The 17,020-nt window shown below is 43.8% G+C and overlaps 2 protein-coding genes across 2 annotated transcripts in view; both read left to right on the top strand.

Annotated features, from left to right (window-relative positions):
* Positions 1 to 1,961, top strand: part of MEGF9 (multiple EGF like domains 9) — a 52,735-nt gene extending 50,774 nt beyond the window's left edge. The window contains exon 6 of the mRNA XM_076355340.1: positions 666 to 1,961. Within this exon, the coding sequence (XP_076211455.1) occupies positions 666 to 1,120 (455 nt within the window). The 3' untranslated portion in view covers positions 1,121 to 1,961. The remainder of the gene's footprint in view (positions 1 to 665) is intronic.
* A 7,857-nt stretch (positions 1,962 to 9,818) lies between these two features.
* CDK5RAP2 (CDK5 regulatory subunit associated protein 2) overlaps positions 9,819 to 17,020 on the top strand; it is an 83,765-nt gene continuing 76,563 nt past the window's right edge. Inside the window, 4 exon segments of the mRNA XM_076355639.1 lie at positions 9,819 to 9,887; positions 9,890 to 10,125; positions 10,326 to 10,393; positions 12,175 to 12,242. Coding sequence (XP_076211754.1) covers positions 9,837 to 9,887; positions 9,890 to 10,125; positions 10,326 to 10,393; positions 12,175 to 12,242 — 423 coding nt within the window. The 5' untranslated portion in view covers positions 9,819 to 9,836.

Below are 17,020 nucleotides of genomic sequence, written 5' to 3'. Positions count from 1 at the left end.
ATTTGTGTATAACTTCTTCATTCAAAAGCAGAACTGGAATTATTTTGCCCTTTTACATAAAGCAGTGTAAACATTGAAACCCATTGCTAAACACCGTGATGGCGGAATACTCATGGTTCATTTTTTCATTTTTGATCTTCTTGTACGGGTAAGGCAGAAATAATAACATTGTGAACATAATCCTACATCTAGCGTACTAACTGTGAAAGGTTTAAGCTCCTGGAGTCGCTGTGTCCTCCCAGCCCGATTGTGCAGCCCACGCAGACAACAAGTGAAACTCTGCCTTCATTAGGTTCAAAGTCCAAACTCTTGCAGAGTTTGGTAGAGCCCCGTTTTCATGGGCTGAATATAAGCCGGACTGGGTGGCTTGCTTTCATCATGAGCTTATGTATCTAACACTGAATCTTGGCTACTGCACCTATCCATCCATCACCAGATTTTTCATAGGAATCTGCAGTCAGTGAGCACTTAGCACACAGAATTATTTAAAAAAACCAAACCCAACCCTGGCTAACCATTTCTGTAAACGATCTTGAAAAAATACCAACTTTAACAGTGTAGACTTAATTGCCATAACAACTGTGATATAAATGTCAAATCTCTTATGTTTGTGTTTGATTCCAGCTTAGCATATCTTTATTGATAATTTTTTATTTGTTTTGTAGAAGCCACCCTTGGCCCAGAAACAAGGGAGTTTACAGCTTCTGCTCCAAATGCCAGCAAGGCAACGTCATTTTCAACGGCAGTGATAAACAGTACGTTGTCACCAACAACTATACAGACTATATTTCCTATAAGTTCCTCTGACAATAGTACCTCTGCTTTTGCAGATGTTTCATGGACTCAGTTTAACATAATTATTTTGACAGTTATCATCATTGTTGTGGTCCTACTAATGGGCTTTGTGGGTGCTGTCTACATGTACCGTGAGTATCAAAACAGGAAACTTAACGCTCCTTTTTGGACCATTGAACTCAAAGAGGACAACATCAGTTTTAGCAGCTACCACGACAGCATACCCAACGCTGATGTTTCGGGGCTGTTGGAAGACGATGGGAATGAAGTCACACCGAATGGACAGCTAACGCTGACGACTCCCATGCATAATTATAAAGCTTAGAAGAAGTGATCCAGCTATTCCAAAGTTGGCTTAAAAAAGTTACAGGGCTTGTTGAAGGGGTATCGGGATCTGTGCCAAGGCTCCACACAGAGGAATTTGCTCTTCAGATACTCTTATGCTGGGCATGCTGTAGCTTGCAGGTGAACAGAAAAAAGTGTAGTACATCCGAATTTCAGGTAATATGATGAAATACATTCGGTGTCCTGTTCTCCATAAAGATCCATAGAATTCACTGTTGTTAAAGACTTGATTATGCTGATCTGAAGATATTTTTTTTTTATGAAGAGGTGGTGGGGTGGAGAAAGCAGTACCCCATGATTAATCAGCAGCTACTTGATTGCCAGCCAACCTAACACTTAAGTCTGCATCCTTTAGTTTGAAAAGTAGCTCATGAATTAACAGTGGATTTTCAGGAAATAGACCTTTGTAAAGTCTTCATATTAGTTCCTGATATAAATTTCTTTGAAAAGGAGGACAAAAAAAGGGAAATTATTGTTCACTGTACTACCCAAGGGCAAGTAGAGGAGTGAGTTGCACACTTGAAAAAAGTCACCATTATCAGTTTCCACTAAGCAGGGAAACAGGAAAAAAAAATCATGAAAATATTGGAGTTAGGGAAGAGACTAAGCTTTTCCCTTTCTGAGTATTTATACAGGGTGATGATGCTATTAAAACATAGCAATCCATTTTTTTTCTAGAAGGAGTTAATGAACTTGTATAGTTTCTGTGCAAGGGAAGACGACAAGACATCTCAGGGTTGCCATGTAAAAATAAAAGCTAGGCTTAATACCCTACCCTGATAGAAATGATGTGTTCTGTATATAAAATGTAATATATCTTCTTGGAATTGTATTTGTAATTATTTGTAAAAAAGACAACCAACCAACCAAAAAAACCCCAACAGCAAAACCATGAACCCCCTCCCCCGCCTCCCCTATTCCCCAAGTCATATTTTATCATCTAGATTTTAATTGTACAGCGGTTAGTGGCGTTGTTTAAAAAGAAAAAAAATGAGGATTGTTTAAAATACTGTAAATTAGATGGCAATATTGTTGGAGCTGGGACTCTGGCAAACACCGACTGCTTAAAGCTTTTCTTCTAGTGTCATTGAATAACTTTCTTTTTTAGAGAAAATGTGAGTGCTCCCTACTTGCATCTGTCAAATTTTCCCATTCCTTTAGATATAGAGTGAATACCAGTGTCGCCATGACTAGGGCCTAATAGGTGTCCAAAAATCGGATGTACCATTCTGTTACTTGCTTTTAAATCTTTATACAAAATGCAAGTACACTGTCATGAATGCACTGAGAGCCTGATCTCAATGGCCGAGCTTTTCCGAAGCGGCTGCTCATCACGTGAGTGGATCTCATTGCCATCTCTCCCGTGCTGACACGGGGACGGGGAGACTTGCCGGAGGGCTGAGCGCAGCCTCCTGGCCTCTTGAAGGGCAAAAGCAAAAATCTCCTGGATTTGGGTGGAAACGGCTTTCAGCCGAAGAGCTTCCAGGAACCAATCTGCGCTTCCAGGCTTAAAAGCTAGAAGTGCATGGATGCTTTCAGGAACTTTATGTAGCACAATGTGGTGATGGGGAATCAGCTGTCAAAAAAACCTACAGGGGACTTTAGGTTTTACAGATTCCCCTGATTTTTGTGGGAGACCGGCGGACTGTTAGCAGAGGGAGAACAACTAATGGGCAGCACAGCACAGGGAGGTCGCACCACGGAGCTCCTCGCTTGGTACCCGCAGCGTGCATGCATGCCTCGAGGCAGGCACCGTGCCCTCCCTGTGCTGGGGAGCCGCCAGGTCCGGCCCGTGAAAATCAATACCATTACATTTAAGCAGGGCGTGAAACAAATAGTTCACCTAACTCATGACCGACCTCAGAACTAAAGCTGCATTGCTGTGCGTGTTGGTGCTTTGTAAGCGATTGATGCTGAGGATAAATGAAGTACCTGCTAAAGGTCAGCAGGAGCTGACTGATGCATCCTCAGAGCCACGCAAAAGTAAGTATTTCTCAAGATGAGAAATGGTAGGAAGAATGTGGTGATTATTTATTTGCTTTCTGGTGCTGCATGGAGGCTTTTCTTATCATTGGAGACTTTTTTTGGCGGGGGGGGGAATAGGTGCTCTAAACACATGCACAAAGATGCCATTTCTGCCTCAAAAACTTGCTGCCTGATTTAAAGATGAGGCACGACAAGTAAGAGGGAAAATAGTCGAGGAGGACCAAGGGAAACGGTGAGGGCAGAATGTGATATTGCATATAGGCCTGAGCTGATGGAAGAGCTCCCATTGCCTGCTGTGGGCCTGGGTGAGGTCCCACAGTTTAGGTAACAAATTTGGCTGATGTCATTCAGAGCAATGTTGCTTTTAGTTATAAAACGGGGGAGGACTGGAGGAGAAAATCTGGATATTGCTAATCCTCCAGTCACTCATCAAACTTTTAAAGAGCAGAGTGGTGACAAAATAGAAAATTTCCTAAAAATTGTAATTATTTAGCAGTGCTGATTTAGTGATACACTTGCACTTGGTCACTTCATAGGGTGGGGAAAGGTAATTTAGGAAGTGTTAGCTTCTGGGACTAATGCTAGCAGGCAAAGTGAAGGACAGATTGTTCACTTTAATGTTTCCAAAATATTTTAGTAGATCTTTTCATCTTTGCCACAAAACACCTCTTCCTCAAATTTTGGTATGACCGTAGGCTACTTTGTAACAGGAACAGGCTTTGATTTTTCTCTCACTGTAGAAATAATGACCATCTGCGATACCAGAGGGTGAGTTCAGATGCTGAGCCCTCCTAGTCCACGCCTACCACAGCACAGGAGGTGTTTGCATCTGGGCTGCTTCTGACCTCCAAATTACTCTAAACGCTTTGTGTTTGAGCCTGGGGTTTGAAAAGAGGAGGAGGTCAGGATGCCTTACAGTCAGTCTGCAAGGGAGGGTGGTACAGCCATGCCGTTGCCTGGGGGTCGCACGTCTGGATGAAGGGATCTAGATGGCCCCCGTAGATGTGACGGGGAGCTTGGGTGGGCAGGGGGGACCTGGCTGCCCAGGTCAGCAGAGGAAAGCACAGGATGTTCTTTAGCAGGGACTGGAGCACAGCAAGGATGTGGCACTGGGACAATGCTTGTCAGATGGCAAAATGACTCAGCAGGAAAATACCAGCCATCTCCAGCCAACCAGGCCTTTGGCACAGAGGAACAACATTTATAAAAGGAGAGCAATGCCTCAGCAAAGAAAGAATAAACAGCTTTGTGTTTGGCTTTGGTGATGCGAGATTAGATCTTCCTTGCTCTCTCCACCAATCATGCAGCTGTCCCCTGGGCACCAGAGGAGGTGAGGAAGAAGCTGAGCTAGTTGTATCTCCAAATCTTAGGTTGGCATTGTATTTCGAGGGGGTGCAGGGCTAAAACACCTGTGCCAAGGTACTAAAGGCCACCAGGACCTGCCATGTGTTATAACTTGTCATGAAGCTTCCCAGATGTTGAGGTTTGCCCTACGCCACGTTGGGGTATGGGCAGGTAAACCAGAAATGGGCTTTCAGGGCTGCATTGCAGCCCAGCTCAGAAGCTAGCAAGACAAGGGGAAGGCATCTGACTTCTAGGGCTGATGTGGCAATACGGATACACGTAGCTTTCCTGAAGGGCCACGGGGCATGCCGCTGTCTGGCTGCAGTGGTGTGGCTGTCGTGGAGAAAGGCAGTCGATGGCATGGTACGGTAGCTGTAGAGCATAGAGAAGGTACGACAAGGCAGGTGAGGGCTGGGTGAAGGTGGGAAACCAGCTCTCAAGGCATGATCCTCAGGGTCATGAGGGCCCTGTGGATCCAGCTGGTCTGGATGGGGTGAGTTCAGTTCCACAGTCAAGTAACTGAAGGCAAGAGGATATAATGGAGCTGTTAAAGGGCAAAAAGCAATGATGTGTCAAAGGCACGGGGCAGCCTGGATGGCTCACAACTTGGGAGAGCATTTGGTAAGCACAGAGTGCAACAGACGTGTAAAAATGTGATTGGGTTAATGTGGATTAGATGATCTCGAATCTTATGAACCACTTTAGCTAGAAATAACTGCGTGGAGCGCTAGCCCTGGGGAGCTGTCAGGAGAGGTCATCCATTGGAATGATAATTCCCTTGGACCAGGCTGAGCAAACTTAGCACGCTGGAAGCCATTTACGAGAGAGGAGGGGATGTATTCAGCATCCTTCAGGTATCCTGGGCCAGTTAACCACTGCTATACAGCATCTTTATCTTAAATGTTTCATGCAATATAAATGTGGCAGAAAGTTTGCACAGTCTCCTTTAAATAAAGGATATAAGATTGAATCCTAAAAATAAGTTTCTCTTTAAAGTGAAGTTTTAAAATGAGCTCCCACAGGACTCTGCTCTTCATGTGTCAGAGGGATGGATTAAAATAAGAAAAATGTGGGCCTTAAAAGTTGTACTTGCTTCCAATTGAAACCCATCAGTCTTACTACACATCCAAATAAGGCGTCTCCTAAGCATATGCTATGCTTGCAAAGGCATTTCTTAAAAAAAAAAGTGTATGATTTGAATATATGTCAGAATTTATACAGAAGAATGTTATTTAAAATGAATAAAAATAAATGTATATAATTTGTATCTATGCCACTTGGATTTTTGCATTTGTTTTTTGTTCATTAAAGTTCAGCAGGAGTCTTTCCAGCGATAGCGATCAGAGCTGGATTGAAACCGAAAGGATTGCATCTGATCTCATCCCAGCAATGGCATTCGTTCCAAGAGAATTATCCCTTCATTATAGCCCTGCGTGTGAGATGAGAACCATGGCACAAAAATGTTTTTTAACATCAGATATTCATAAGTACCGTTGGCATTGTGTGTCAGATAATCCATCTGAAAAATGAGCCCTATGATCTCTTGCGTCTGCTTATTAACCATTCCAGCTTTCAGCTACTTTCATTAACATGTTTGGTAGCTAGACAGTCAATGTGTATTTCCCCATTATTGTCTGTAATATTCACATAGACATATTTTGTCAGAGATGTATGCAGTCATTAAAAATGAAACCTACAGAGCAAAGCTAGAAATTGGAAGACGATATTGTATCAGATTTTTCTTCATGACCACAGTGGGTCTTTTGAAGGAAATTTATGTTATCAGATACTCTGAAATCCACGTCTGTGGTGTCAATAGTTTTGAACAGTTCTGGTAGTGTCTGCAAAAGGACCTAGGGAAAACTTGCATTTCTTTCTCACTTGTCAGTGTTAGGAAATCGATTTTTTTGGTGCAGAAGCAAATACAAATGCTAAAGGCTAGTCGTTCCTGCTGAATGTTATGTCTAACTCTTTGGCCCTTATGAAACAAAGAACTTGGAGAGGTAAGTCAGCATCAATTAAGCGAGCACTTAAAACTAAGTGTTCATTCAAATATTTAATTGAGCCAGAGCTATATAAGCAAGGGCCACACTGGTGAAATTCCAGGGAGTTTATTGAGACCTGATTTGCATTAGCAGAACAGTTTGATTGTATATGACTTAGCTTAGGAGGAATTTTGCTCTGAACTGTAACAGGAGGAGGCATAACTGAATGCTGAACCAGGTCCCTAGAGTAGGGACTTGAGAACAGGACGGCAGGGAGGACCCGTGCTCATCTGACAGTGACATCCGTCCTCCGTGTGCCACCATCGCACTTCAGCTGCAGTGCACTGAGCAGCTGGCTTTCATCCTGCTCCTTGGGAGTTTGCGGTCAACTCATCCATACCATTACACTCATCATAAGCATTTCTTCCCTAGACTCCCTTTATTACTTTGTTTCTGAGGTGGTAAGGATCTCAGACTGCCTTGTAAAGTAGGAAAGTGCCATTCCAGTATGGCTTCCTGGCACGAGGATTTAGTATAATCTCCCCAAATGTACTACTCATTATGATAAGGTTAAACGACATTAAGCAGATTATCAGAAGGCGAGTTGTTAACTGCTTCTAAACAATAGTATTATTTCCCAGCCTTTTCTGCCCCTCGCAGCTTCTTGGTGCTGCTGCAGATTTTAAAACATTGGGCAGTGCAGTAACCCAAGGAAATTTTCCATCATGTCTGTGTGTATACATGTATATATCTCTATGCCTTTGTCCATCAGACAACCATTTCGTGAAATTATAAACTTGACAAGGAGGGCCCTGCTGATTTCCTTTCAAAAGATAGTATGTTGGGACATGAACCGTGGCTCTGCAGACACAGAGTTGCTTTACTAGCCCATAGCACGCCAGCAGTGAACGATCTGCGCTGTACTTGTGGCTGATGGATGCCGATTTAATGGCATGCATCAAATACGTAACACCTGACTGTAACCTTAAACAAGAGCAAATTGGTATCATCCTTTCAGTAAGTGGACTCATTCATTTTATGAAGATCTGCTCTGTAAACATGTGAAGCCACATTTCAGACTGGCTGATCAGATCCTGGTGCCATATGGCAGACCTGATTTTGCAAACTTAACTTCAGCTTGGCAGAAGGTGAGGCCACTGCAAAAGGGGACCCGGTCACGTAAGGTGACAAATGTCTCCCAAGGCCCATGGGGGAGTTGAAGGGACCAAACATCTCTTAGGGTCATCAGACCCCAAGTGCAAAGCATCAGGCATGTCCGATTGGATTGGAGATGAGATTAAGAGCTTAGTTGTTCTAAGTAGTGCCTGGCATTTCCTGGCAGTCTGGGGCACTAACAGCTGTTCCATCATGCACTTGTACACATAAAATTGAAAGACAGACGTAGGGATGGGAAGCCCACCACGACCATACACATCCAGTGGTTGCAATGGCTGCTACCACCAGTCTGGGGCATTTTACAGGCTTACAACTTTCACCTGTTTTGAACAGAGAGTAGAGCTGGAGCAGGTACCTGGAGAAAATGGAGCTAACGGGGCACCATGACAATTTGGAATAATAAAACCACAAAATTACCACGGCCCATGGCCTGCCCTTATCCATGTCCTATTTTCTAGCCAGGTAAGAATCCCCTTGAGATAGCCCAGATGATTGTAAGTGAAATGTGACACACTCGGTACCGAAGAGGAAACCAAATCTAACGCTTAAGCACATGGTTACTCCTGCATGGGAGAGCCAGGCCAGTGTCTCGCTGGAATGGAGCTTCCTCGTGTTACAGGTAACGCTGAGAGTAAGTCCTAGCACGATGCCCCCCGGTTGAGGTTGTAAATATTGCAGGGAAGTATTTCAATCCTACACATAGGTTTCCAATAATGAATTAAAAAAGAAGGCAAAGAGCATGAGAAGCAAGGTGAGGTTTGGAGCTCCACCTGCTCCCGGCGCAGTCGCCCGAGGCCAGGCCCTCCTCTGTGCGCACCCTCAGGGACAGTGGCATCTAGAAGGGGAAACGATGGCAGTATTTAATTCAGTTTAGCATTCCAACTGTCGATGTTCTGAAATGTTCAACATAATTGCATTTTCTCCCCGAAAAAGCGGGAGAGCTGCAATGTTTACACCTTTACTTTACAAAAAAACCCCGATGGTTTCAAAATCAGCCTGCTTCAATGCAGGACGGATAATGATAGCAGCTGGCTTCCTGGATTTTCACCCCTGCCAGTTACAAAGAATAGTGACTAGAATTTGAAACTAAAGCGTAATTATTTTTCTCTCCAAGTCTGATGGCAGTTTGGTGCTGTGGAGGATGTGGAAACAATCAGCTCCAGCAGCTCTGCCAGGCCCGGCAGGAGCCCGGGGTCCCGGCACACCCCAGCAAAAGCCTCTTCCAAACGTGTGTTTCTTGGAGCAGGGCCCAAAGCCAGCTGGGGAGAGGCGGGGGCTGATCCTCGCTGTCGCCTGGCCATGCTCGCAGCGCTGTTCCTCCGCCCCAGCTCCTGCCTCGGCTGGGCCCTTCAGGCGCCTCTCCACAGACTCAAAAGGCGCGTCCAAGGTTGCCCTCAGCAAAGATGGCAGCTGTGCCTGGAATGCCCCGCTGTGTCCCCAGTAAAGGTGACAGCTTGTCGTGGTTTAACCCCAGCTGGCAACTAAGCACCACGCAGCTGCTCGCTCACTCCCCCCCGGTGGGATGGGGGAGAGAATTGGAAGAGTAAAAGTGAGAAAACCTGTGGGTTGAGATAGACAGTTTAATAGGTAAAGCAAAAGCCACGCACGTGACCAAAGCAAAACAAGGAATTCATTCACTGCTTCCCATCGGCAGGCAGGTGTCCAGCCATCTCCAGGACAGCAGGGTTCCATCATGCGTAACAGTGACTTGGGAAGACAAACACCATCGCTCCGAACGTCCCCCCCTTCCTCCTTCTTCCCCCAGCTTTATACGCTGGGCATGATGCCATATGGTGTGGGATGTCCCTTGGGTCAGTTGGGGTCAGCTGTCCCGGCTGTGTCCCCTCCCAGCTTCTTGTGCCCCCCCCAGCCTGCTCGCTGGTGGGGTGGGGTGAGAGGCAGAAAAGGCCTTGACTCTGTGTCAGCACTGCTCAGCAATAACAGAAACATCCCTGTGTTATCAACACTGTTTCCAGCACAAATCCAAAACACAGCCCCATACCAGCTACTGGGAAGAAAATTAACTCTACCCCAGCCAAAACTAGCACATAGCTTAAGATCGTCGCCTGTCCTGCTTTGAAAAAGATGGCGGCTGGCGGACGTCTCTGTTGCTTCCCTCATTCAAGATGGCGCCCGACGGCTTTCTCTCCCTTTGCCCAGCTGGCAGTCGCCATCATCCCCCGCGCCACTCTGCCCTCAGCCAACATGGCGCCTGCCCGCCCAACTTCAGACACCGCCCGCAGCAAACATGGCGGCTTCCCTTCAATTTCCATTGTGCCCGTCTCGTACGCTCTTCCGCTGTGGCTTCAGCGGCTTCACCTCCGTCGACGCAAAGATGGCGGAAGCGATTGCGGCCGTTTGAATTCCAGCGAAGCCGCCAAAGCCGCGCACAAAGGAGCCGGAGCTCTGGCCGCCGGCGGGACCCGCGGGCTGGCAGCGCCATGGACTCGCTGCCGGGGGAAGACCTGACGCTGCCGGTGGCGTTTGAGGGCAGGTAGGCGGGCGGGGCCGTTGGGCGGGTCTGTCCCCACCGCGGGCGCTGGGCTGAGGCTCCGGGCCCGTCGCCCCCCTCCCCACCGGTACGTCTGGCGGGGCTGGGCCTGCCGGCCCCGAGCGGGTGTTGGGGGGACGGCTCCCCCCCCCCCCGCCCCGAGCTTTCGGCTCCTCAGTGGTCTCCTCCTCCTCCTTCCTCAGCGTCAGTGTCTCCCAGCTGCCAGACGTCTCCCGCGGGGACCCCCGGCCCGGCCCGGCCGGCGGCGAAGGTAAGGCCGGATCGCGAGCGGCTGCCCCCCGTGCGGCGCAGGGAGGCGGCGGTCAGGCCCCCGCGGCACCGGCAGCCTGGCACGGCGCCGCCCCGCCTGGCTCGGGGGGCCCGAGCCCCTCACCGCCCCGTCCGCGCTGGCGGAGGAGCCCCGCCCGCCTCCGCCGGGGGCTCGGCCCTTCGTGCGGGTCTCGAAACCCGAGGAAAAAACGCCACGCCTGAGGAAAAAAGGCAGAAAATGTTTTTAAGTGATGCAGCTTTTTGTAAGTTGTGTCTTTCTGAGACTATAAAACGCCAGCAACTGCAGCAATGGCTACTGTCCGCAGGGTTGCCTGTGGTCATTATGGCTCTGAGTCTTACATAAGATGATCAGCGGTTTTGTGGAGCGTGTACTTAAAATACTTAGAATATCCAGCAAGGCAATACTACTGCTTCGTATTCTGCTTAGCTTTAGGGAAGTTGCATGCTGCGGATCACTAGGTTTTCCAGTTCAGCTTCTCAGAGTTACTTCCTGCCTGAAGACCCGATCTAGACTCTTAGCTTTTATCTATTCATGCGCTAAGAAGCCTTCCTATCTAGTTCCTGTTGAGCAGAAGCTGTAATTCAGTATGTTTTTCTACGTGATGACCGTGTAACTATGTTCATCTTCAGGTGTGGGAGACTTGCTTGAAACACTTATTTTAAAGTAAAATGGCTGAATAGTATTATTTTGAAACCTCCTATCTGTGTTGTTAACTGTTCTGTTATGTAAATTTGAGGTGTATGTTTTTGATTTCTCTTTGTGCATGCTTGTATCCAGCAACATAACTTGGCTGACTTCATTGTATAGATGAAGTAGGTAATTGAAACTAAGAGAAATTAGATGGTTTACCAGGAAGATCTATTTGCTCACAAAAGGAAGCAAATATAAGAAACATACCAATGCTGCAAAATAATGTTACTGCATTCTGCATGTTCTCTAGGCAAGCTGTCTTGAGAAATTAGTTAGAATGTCAAGATTTAACAACCACTGACTGGTATTCTTTGGGTTATTTTAAAGACTGCTCTACATAGTTGCATAACAACTTTGGAAATACTTCAAATGAAATACTTTCTTTTAGTTACTATGAGAGTCAGTCTGAGTCCTCAGCTACCTCTTCTTTATATTTAAGATGTAAGTGCTACATGTTTTATACAATCTCATTATTCTGATTAAAAGTTTACTCTCGCAGATTTGAATGGAAATAAGTTATGCAGTCCTGTTAAATGTGGCTGTTACAGAATGTGTGTGCAAACAGAAGTTTCAGTACATGTACATTCAGGAGGGATTACATTTTAGGAATGTAGATACTGGCCATTTCCTCTGTCCATGGTTCCCCTGAGTCTAAGGTGGAGGCTTGTCCTGTGACCAGTAAGATACTGAAAGATTTGAACTGCTTTCTAATAGTTTAATAGGACTTAATTCTAATATGGGAGTCCTTTGTAGTTGCTCTGAGGACTTACTCTTGAAAGTGCACCTCGCATAGCCTAATTTCAACATACATCTTGGTTTAAACGGGTGATGTTGGAATTTGGGAGCTTAAGTGATAGACAACTTATGTGATCAGAAAGAAACCTAGATACTAACTACTTAGTAGCACTAACACATAATGTAAACAGGGGGCAAAAAAGTGCTTCCCTTGCTTCCAAAAGGTGTTGTACTTTTATTATGTTTAGATTAGCGTAGGCCTTTGCTGTTTCCAAATTGAAGCCTAGCTTAGAGATTCCGCTGTCTGAACTTGTCCTGTCTTCTTAAATGTCTAGTGTTACCAGATGTGGCAGAAGATACAGTCTCACCAACTAGAGCTCGGACCATGAAGGACTATGAAAATGTAAGCAGACTTTTAATATAAGACTCGGTGACAGATTTATGGCCAAGATATTTCTAACATGGGGCCTAAAGTGTTGACTCTCTGGGTCAGGTTCTTAGTTGTGTTGATCAACACAGATCTGTTGGAGGTGTGACCTGCTGTCTATCTGTGCTTTGAACCTCTATTTCTTAAGCATTGCTTTCAAAAACAGAGGCAAAAACTTGTTGTTGAGACTAGCGAACTGCTGCTCTTAAATTGCGAAACAAAAATTGGCACCCTCTGCTCAAAAGTTCATGCAATCACCAGAAACAAAAGAACTCGGTTTGCAAGTCTGCAATTGATTTATTTTGGGGAAGCATCAAGTTTATTTTTGTTTAGACTAGTACAGGATTTGGCTTTTTAATTCATTGACTGCTGTATAATACCTTTTACCTTTATATTTATGTACGAGTATGCTTGGAATACTTTTGTTGTAAAGGGCTAGTATCATTGTGACAGTTCTGTAGGTAAAACTGGTTTTGGCACTGACTAGAATATAAAGGAAAACATTAGATTTTTTTAAAAAATATATTAATTGTATTGGTTATTTAGATTGAATAAGCCAATTGGTTATAACTGCTGAATAATGATTTGGTTGGGATATAGCTGTGTTGCAGGACAACTCCTCTGTAAAAAGTTTTAAGTTGTTTAACTCAAGTTCTTACGATTGTGTGAAGAAACTGTAGAGGGGAAAGCAATCAGAAATCTCTGAGATGACTGCTACAGATAAAGGCTGTGGCTTGCTATCTTTAGGATGTGCTCAAGTGTCTGCAGTTTTTAGTGTGCTTCTGTAGCTTCTGTTACCTTTTGTAGCATTGTTATATTTGAAATGAGTTTTTTTTTCTAAACTCTTTTCAGTTTCTTGTGGCCTTGTCTCCTCATCTCTGAGGAGAAAGCTATGCTCTTTGCTCAGAATTTAAAGCTTGTTTTGTAAAGCCTCGGTGAAGGATGTTTTTTACAGTCTGTATCTATTTCACTTTCTTTTTTGTTTTTGTGTATTGCCTGAGATAGAAAGACACTGCCTTGGCATTATATATGCTTAAAATCTTTTACTGTGGTATGTGCCAAAGACCTCAGTCTAGAATATACATTCTGGAAGTGGTTTATTATCTACAGTGTGTGTTTGCACATGGGAGAAAGTTGTAGAAGGGAGGAAGAATCTGTCGTTGTTTGATCTATGTGATGTAAAGGAGAAGGGGTCTCCCCACAGACCTCTGGCTTCCTGGTACGTACAGATCCCTTATGTTAAACTGAGCTGTAAAACTTCTCGTAGGCTTTTATGGATGCCAACATATAATGAAGCTCAAAACACCATTCAAGCAAAGGAAGAAGAATCCATTAAACACAGATATCACAGATATCTTTATAACTTCTGTTTTTTGAGTCTTTAAGATTGCTGGTAGCTGGAAGGCTAAACTTGACAAAGGGAGCATTTATGTTCTTTGTCCTTTTACTATTTACCAAGCATCTAGTAGTAGCTGCGTTTAGATGTGCTTTTGGACTGACATTGTAAGGCTGTTCTTATCTCACTTTACCCGCTAATTCAGATTTGTTTTAAAGTTCCTGATATTTCCTCTTTGGAGATGGTTTGTGTGTGTGTATATATATTACTGCATGAATTTGCTGATCTTTGAGGCTATGTTATTTATGCAGAGTATAAGAAGGAAGTAACGAAAAGGGTGGGCTCCTTGCCTTGCAGCTCAGAGAGAACAGGATGGATGTAATGACCTGTTGTGGTTTAACCCGGCAGGCAGCTAAACACCACACAGCCGTTCACTCACTCCCCCCTACCCCTCAGTGGGATGGGGGAGAGAATCGGAGGGGAAAAAAAAGTAAAACTCGTGGGTTGAGATAAAGACAGTTTAATAGGACAGAAAAGGAAGGGAAAGTAATAATAATGATAACAGAATATACAAAGTAAGTGATGCACAATGCAATTGCTCACCACCTGCCAACCGATGCCCAGCCAGTCCCCAAGCAGCGGTCACACCCTCTGGCCAACTCCCCCCAGTTTATATACTGAGCATGACGTCCCATGGTACAGAATGTCCCTTTGGCCAGTTTGGGTCAGCTGTCCTGGCTGTGCCCCCTCCCAGCTTCTTGTGCACCTCCAGCCTGCTCAGTCGGTAGAGCATGGGGAGCTGAAAAGTCCTTGACCAGTGTAAGCACTGCTCAGCAACAACTAAAAGATCGGTGCGTTATCAACATTGTTCTCACCCTAAATCCAAAACACAGCACTGTACCAGCTACTAGGAAGAAAATTAACTCTATCCCAGCTGAAACCAGGACATGACTGTTGAATGAACTAAAGGGTGGATCCATGTAGAAAAGGTCCTTTTATGTTTAGACCTGGAGAAGATGCTGAGCTAGATAATATTAGAGGTGTAGTTTTTTTAGTATTTATGGTGTGTTCCACTTCCTTGCAATATGGGGGCAACCACCTTGTGATAGAATATGTGATTACATGGGCAAAATGAAAGGCATCTTTTAATTGAGGACCTCCTTATGGTTTATTAGGTGTTCGTGAATAGAAAGGATGATTGGTATCAAGCTAGGGTACTAAGTAATAATATTTGTGGGTTTTTTCTTGTCTCCCCAAACCCACTTAGAGTTTTGCTGTCTTGTAAAATGGCCTCTGCTGGCAAAAACAGTGTTGCGCTGTGAAACCACAACCTCTGCTGACAGATGCCATTTTTGCATAAAAGTGGCTCTATGCAGATTTGGAAAGGAGCTAAACTGAGCTAGGCAAGTGGTATTTGCTACCATGCTGTCTGTGGTGTGGAACATTCTGTGTAGAGTGTATTGCATTGTCCTGGTTTTTCAAGAAGTGTCTGCTATTTCTCTTCATTCCTTTTTTTAAATACAGAAATCAAAATGCATACAGGAATTAAGACAGCATCTTTAAATGCATAAGTTGAGAGGATTGCCATTAAAATCCCTTTGTAGTGTGAACTTGTTCACATTTTACACATTGTCTTTTATTAAGCTATAACTTCTTAATCGTAGTCTGCCTGCAATAACTTTCCTCTGAGAAACTGAATGTCAGAGACAACATTTGATTCACGTCTTGGTTTATAATTGTGTAGTCTGTCTTGTTTGCCTTTTGAAAATAATACCCTTAAGATCTTTGGTTTAATTCTATTGCCATTGAAATACATTTGAGTAGAATTAAGGTATGCAGGGTTCTTTTGAAATTGTTTTTTCCTTTTGACTCAAATGCATTGAATATGCGAAGACTAACAAAGTTCAGCTGATACGTTTTCTGAGTGTCTTTGGCACTTGGACTTTTTCTGAATGAACAGAGACTGACTGTTAGGAATGATCTACTGATAGCTTAAAAAACCCCAAAAAACAACAAACCAAACCAAATGCTATAAGGTCTGCTCTCACTAGTTGAACATAGTGCTGAACTTGCCAGCAAGACGTGCAGGATCTAGCCCAGTTCTGCAGCTGTGCTTCAGATAAGAAATCTTTAATTTCTTTGCTTACTCTGAATAAGGATTTCAGTTTTAAGCAATATTCTGCAGTGGGCTCTGTGGCTTGAATTGAAGTACAAAGTTGCATTGTTTTCATGCTTATATCTATTTGAATGTTCCAAAATAGTAATTCCACTTACTCAGGATACTCTGTGATACTCATGAGGTATCATGCTTTAAACAGTTACAACTTGCATAGTTCAAGTTTTATATCCACTACTGTTTGTGATCATCCAATTGGAATTGTAGGGAAACAAAGATAAAGTTAAATATGTGTATTGCTACTGCTTCTAAAGGAGCTTCTTCAGGATGTGTGAATGGGCCATAAAGTTTGTGTAGTCAAGGGTGTTTTCAGTTGCTTGGATGATATTTAGATGTGTGAATAATGATGAGGCATGTTGCTGGGCAAAGATTATTAAACTGAAGAATTGTTTGCAGATGCAGGTTCTGAGTGCAGTTACAGAAAATAATCTTAGGTTTCACAAGCCAAATATTTTAAGAATTGTATTGCTAATAATTTTTACAAGTGGTACTATACTGTTCTGGAAAAGCCTACATAAATATTTTATTCGTAGCTCTCTAACATATTAGATTTCCTTTTGCTGAAAGCATCTGGCAGGGGACGCAAGTCTTATTAGAATGGATGTTTTATGCTTAGTCACTTAAAAAAAATCAGAGGGAGACTCCTTTCTTTAATGAAACCATCAACTATGTTACTGCTTCTACTAGGAAGGTTAAAAATCATAAGCAATTTTTTCCCAAAGAATTGCACTATGAAATATGGGATGGGATAAAGGTTTTAATGGTGTTCGATTGGGCTCACATGCATTGTGTGCTTATGTCTTTTCTTCCCATGAATAAGGCTACTATCCCAAGCTTTTGCCAAGAAAATATTTCTGTTTCAATGTGACGTCTTACATTTTGTTCAAGTTCTCTTTTATAGAAGAAAGAACTACTTAATATTTTTAGATTTAGAAAACTCTTGGCTTCTTTTTGTGTAAAGTCAGACAATGCTTTAGTACTTGAAGGAATATTTGAAAGAGCACTGTCTGCACAACAGCATGTATTATATATTGTTAAACAATACTATTTTATACTTGTTATTTGCTTAAGTGCTAGTGTCTCAGTTTTGCAGGGTAAAAATAAACACAAGCTAAATGATAACATCATACACAAACACACAAAGTTTATGTCTGTGCCACTGTGCCTGTATATCTTAAAAACAAAACCAAAAACCAAACCCCAAAACATTCAGAAGGGGTAGGCTGGAGTGGGATTTCTTCA

Source organism: Aptenodytes patagonicus, chromosome 18, assembly GCF_965638725.1.
Source record: "Aptenodytes patagonicus chromosome 18, bAptPat1.pri.cur, whole genome shotgun sequence".
In the NCBI taxonomy this organism is placed as follows: Eukaryota; Metazoa; Chordata; class Aves; order Sphenisciformes; family Spheniscidae; genus Aptenodytes; species Aptenodytes patagonicus.
The sequence above is the reverse complement of the archived record's forward strand: the minus strand, read 5'-3'. Positions and strand labels throughout refer to the sequence as shown.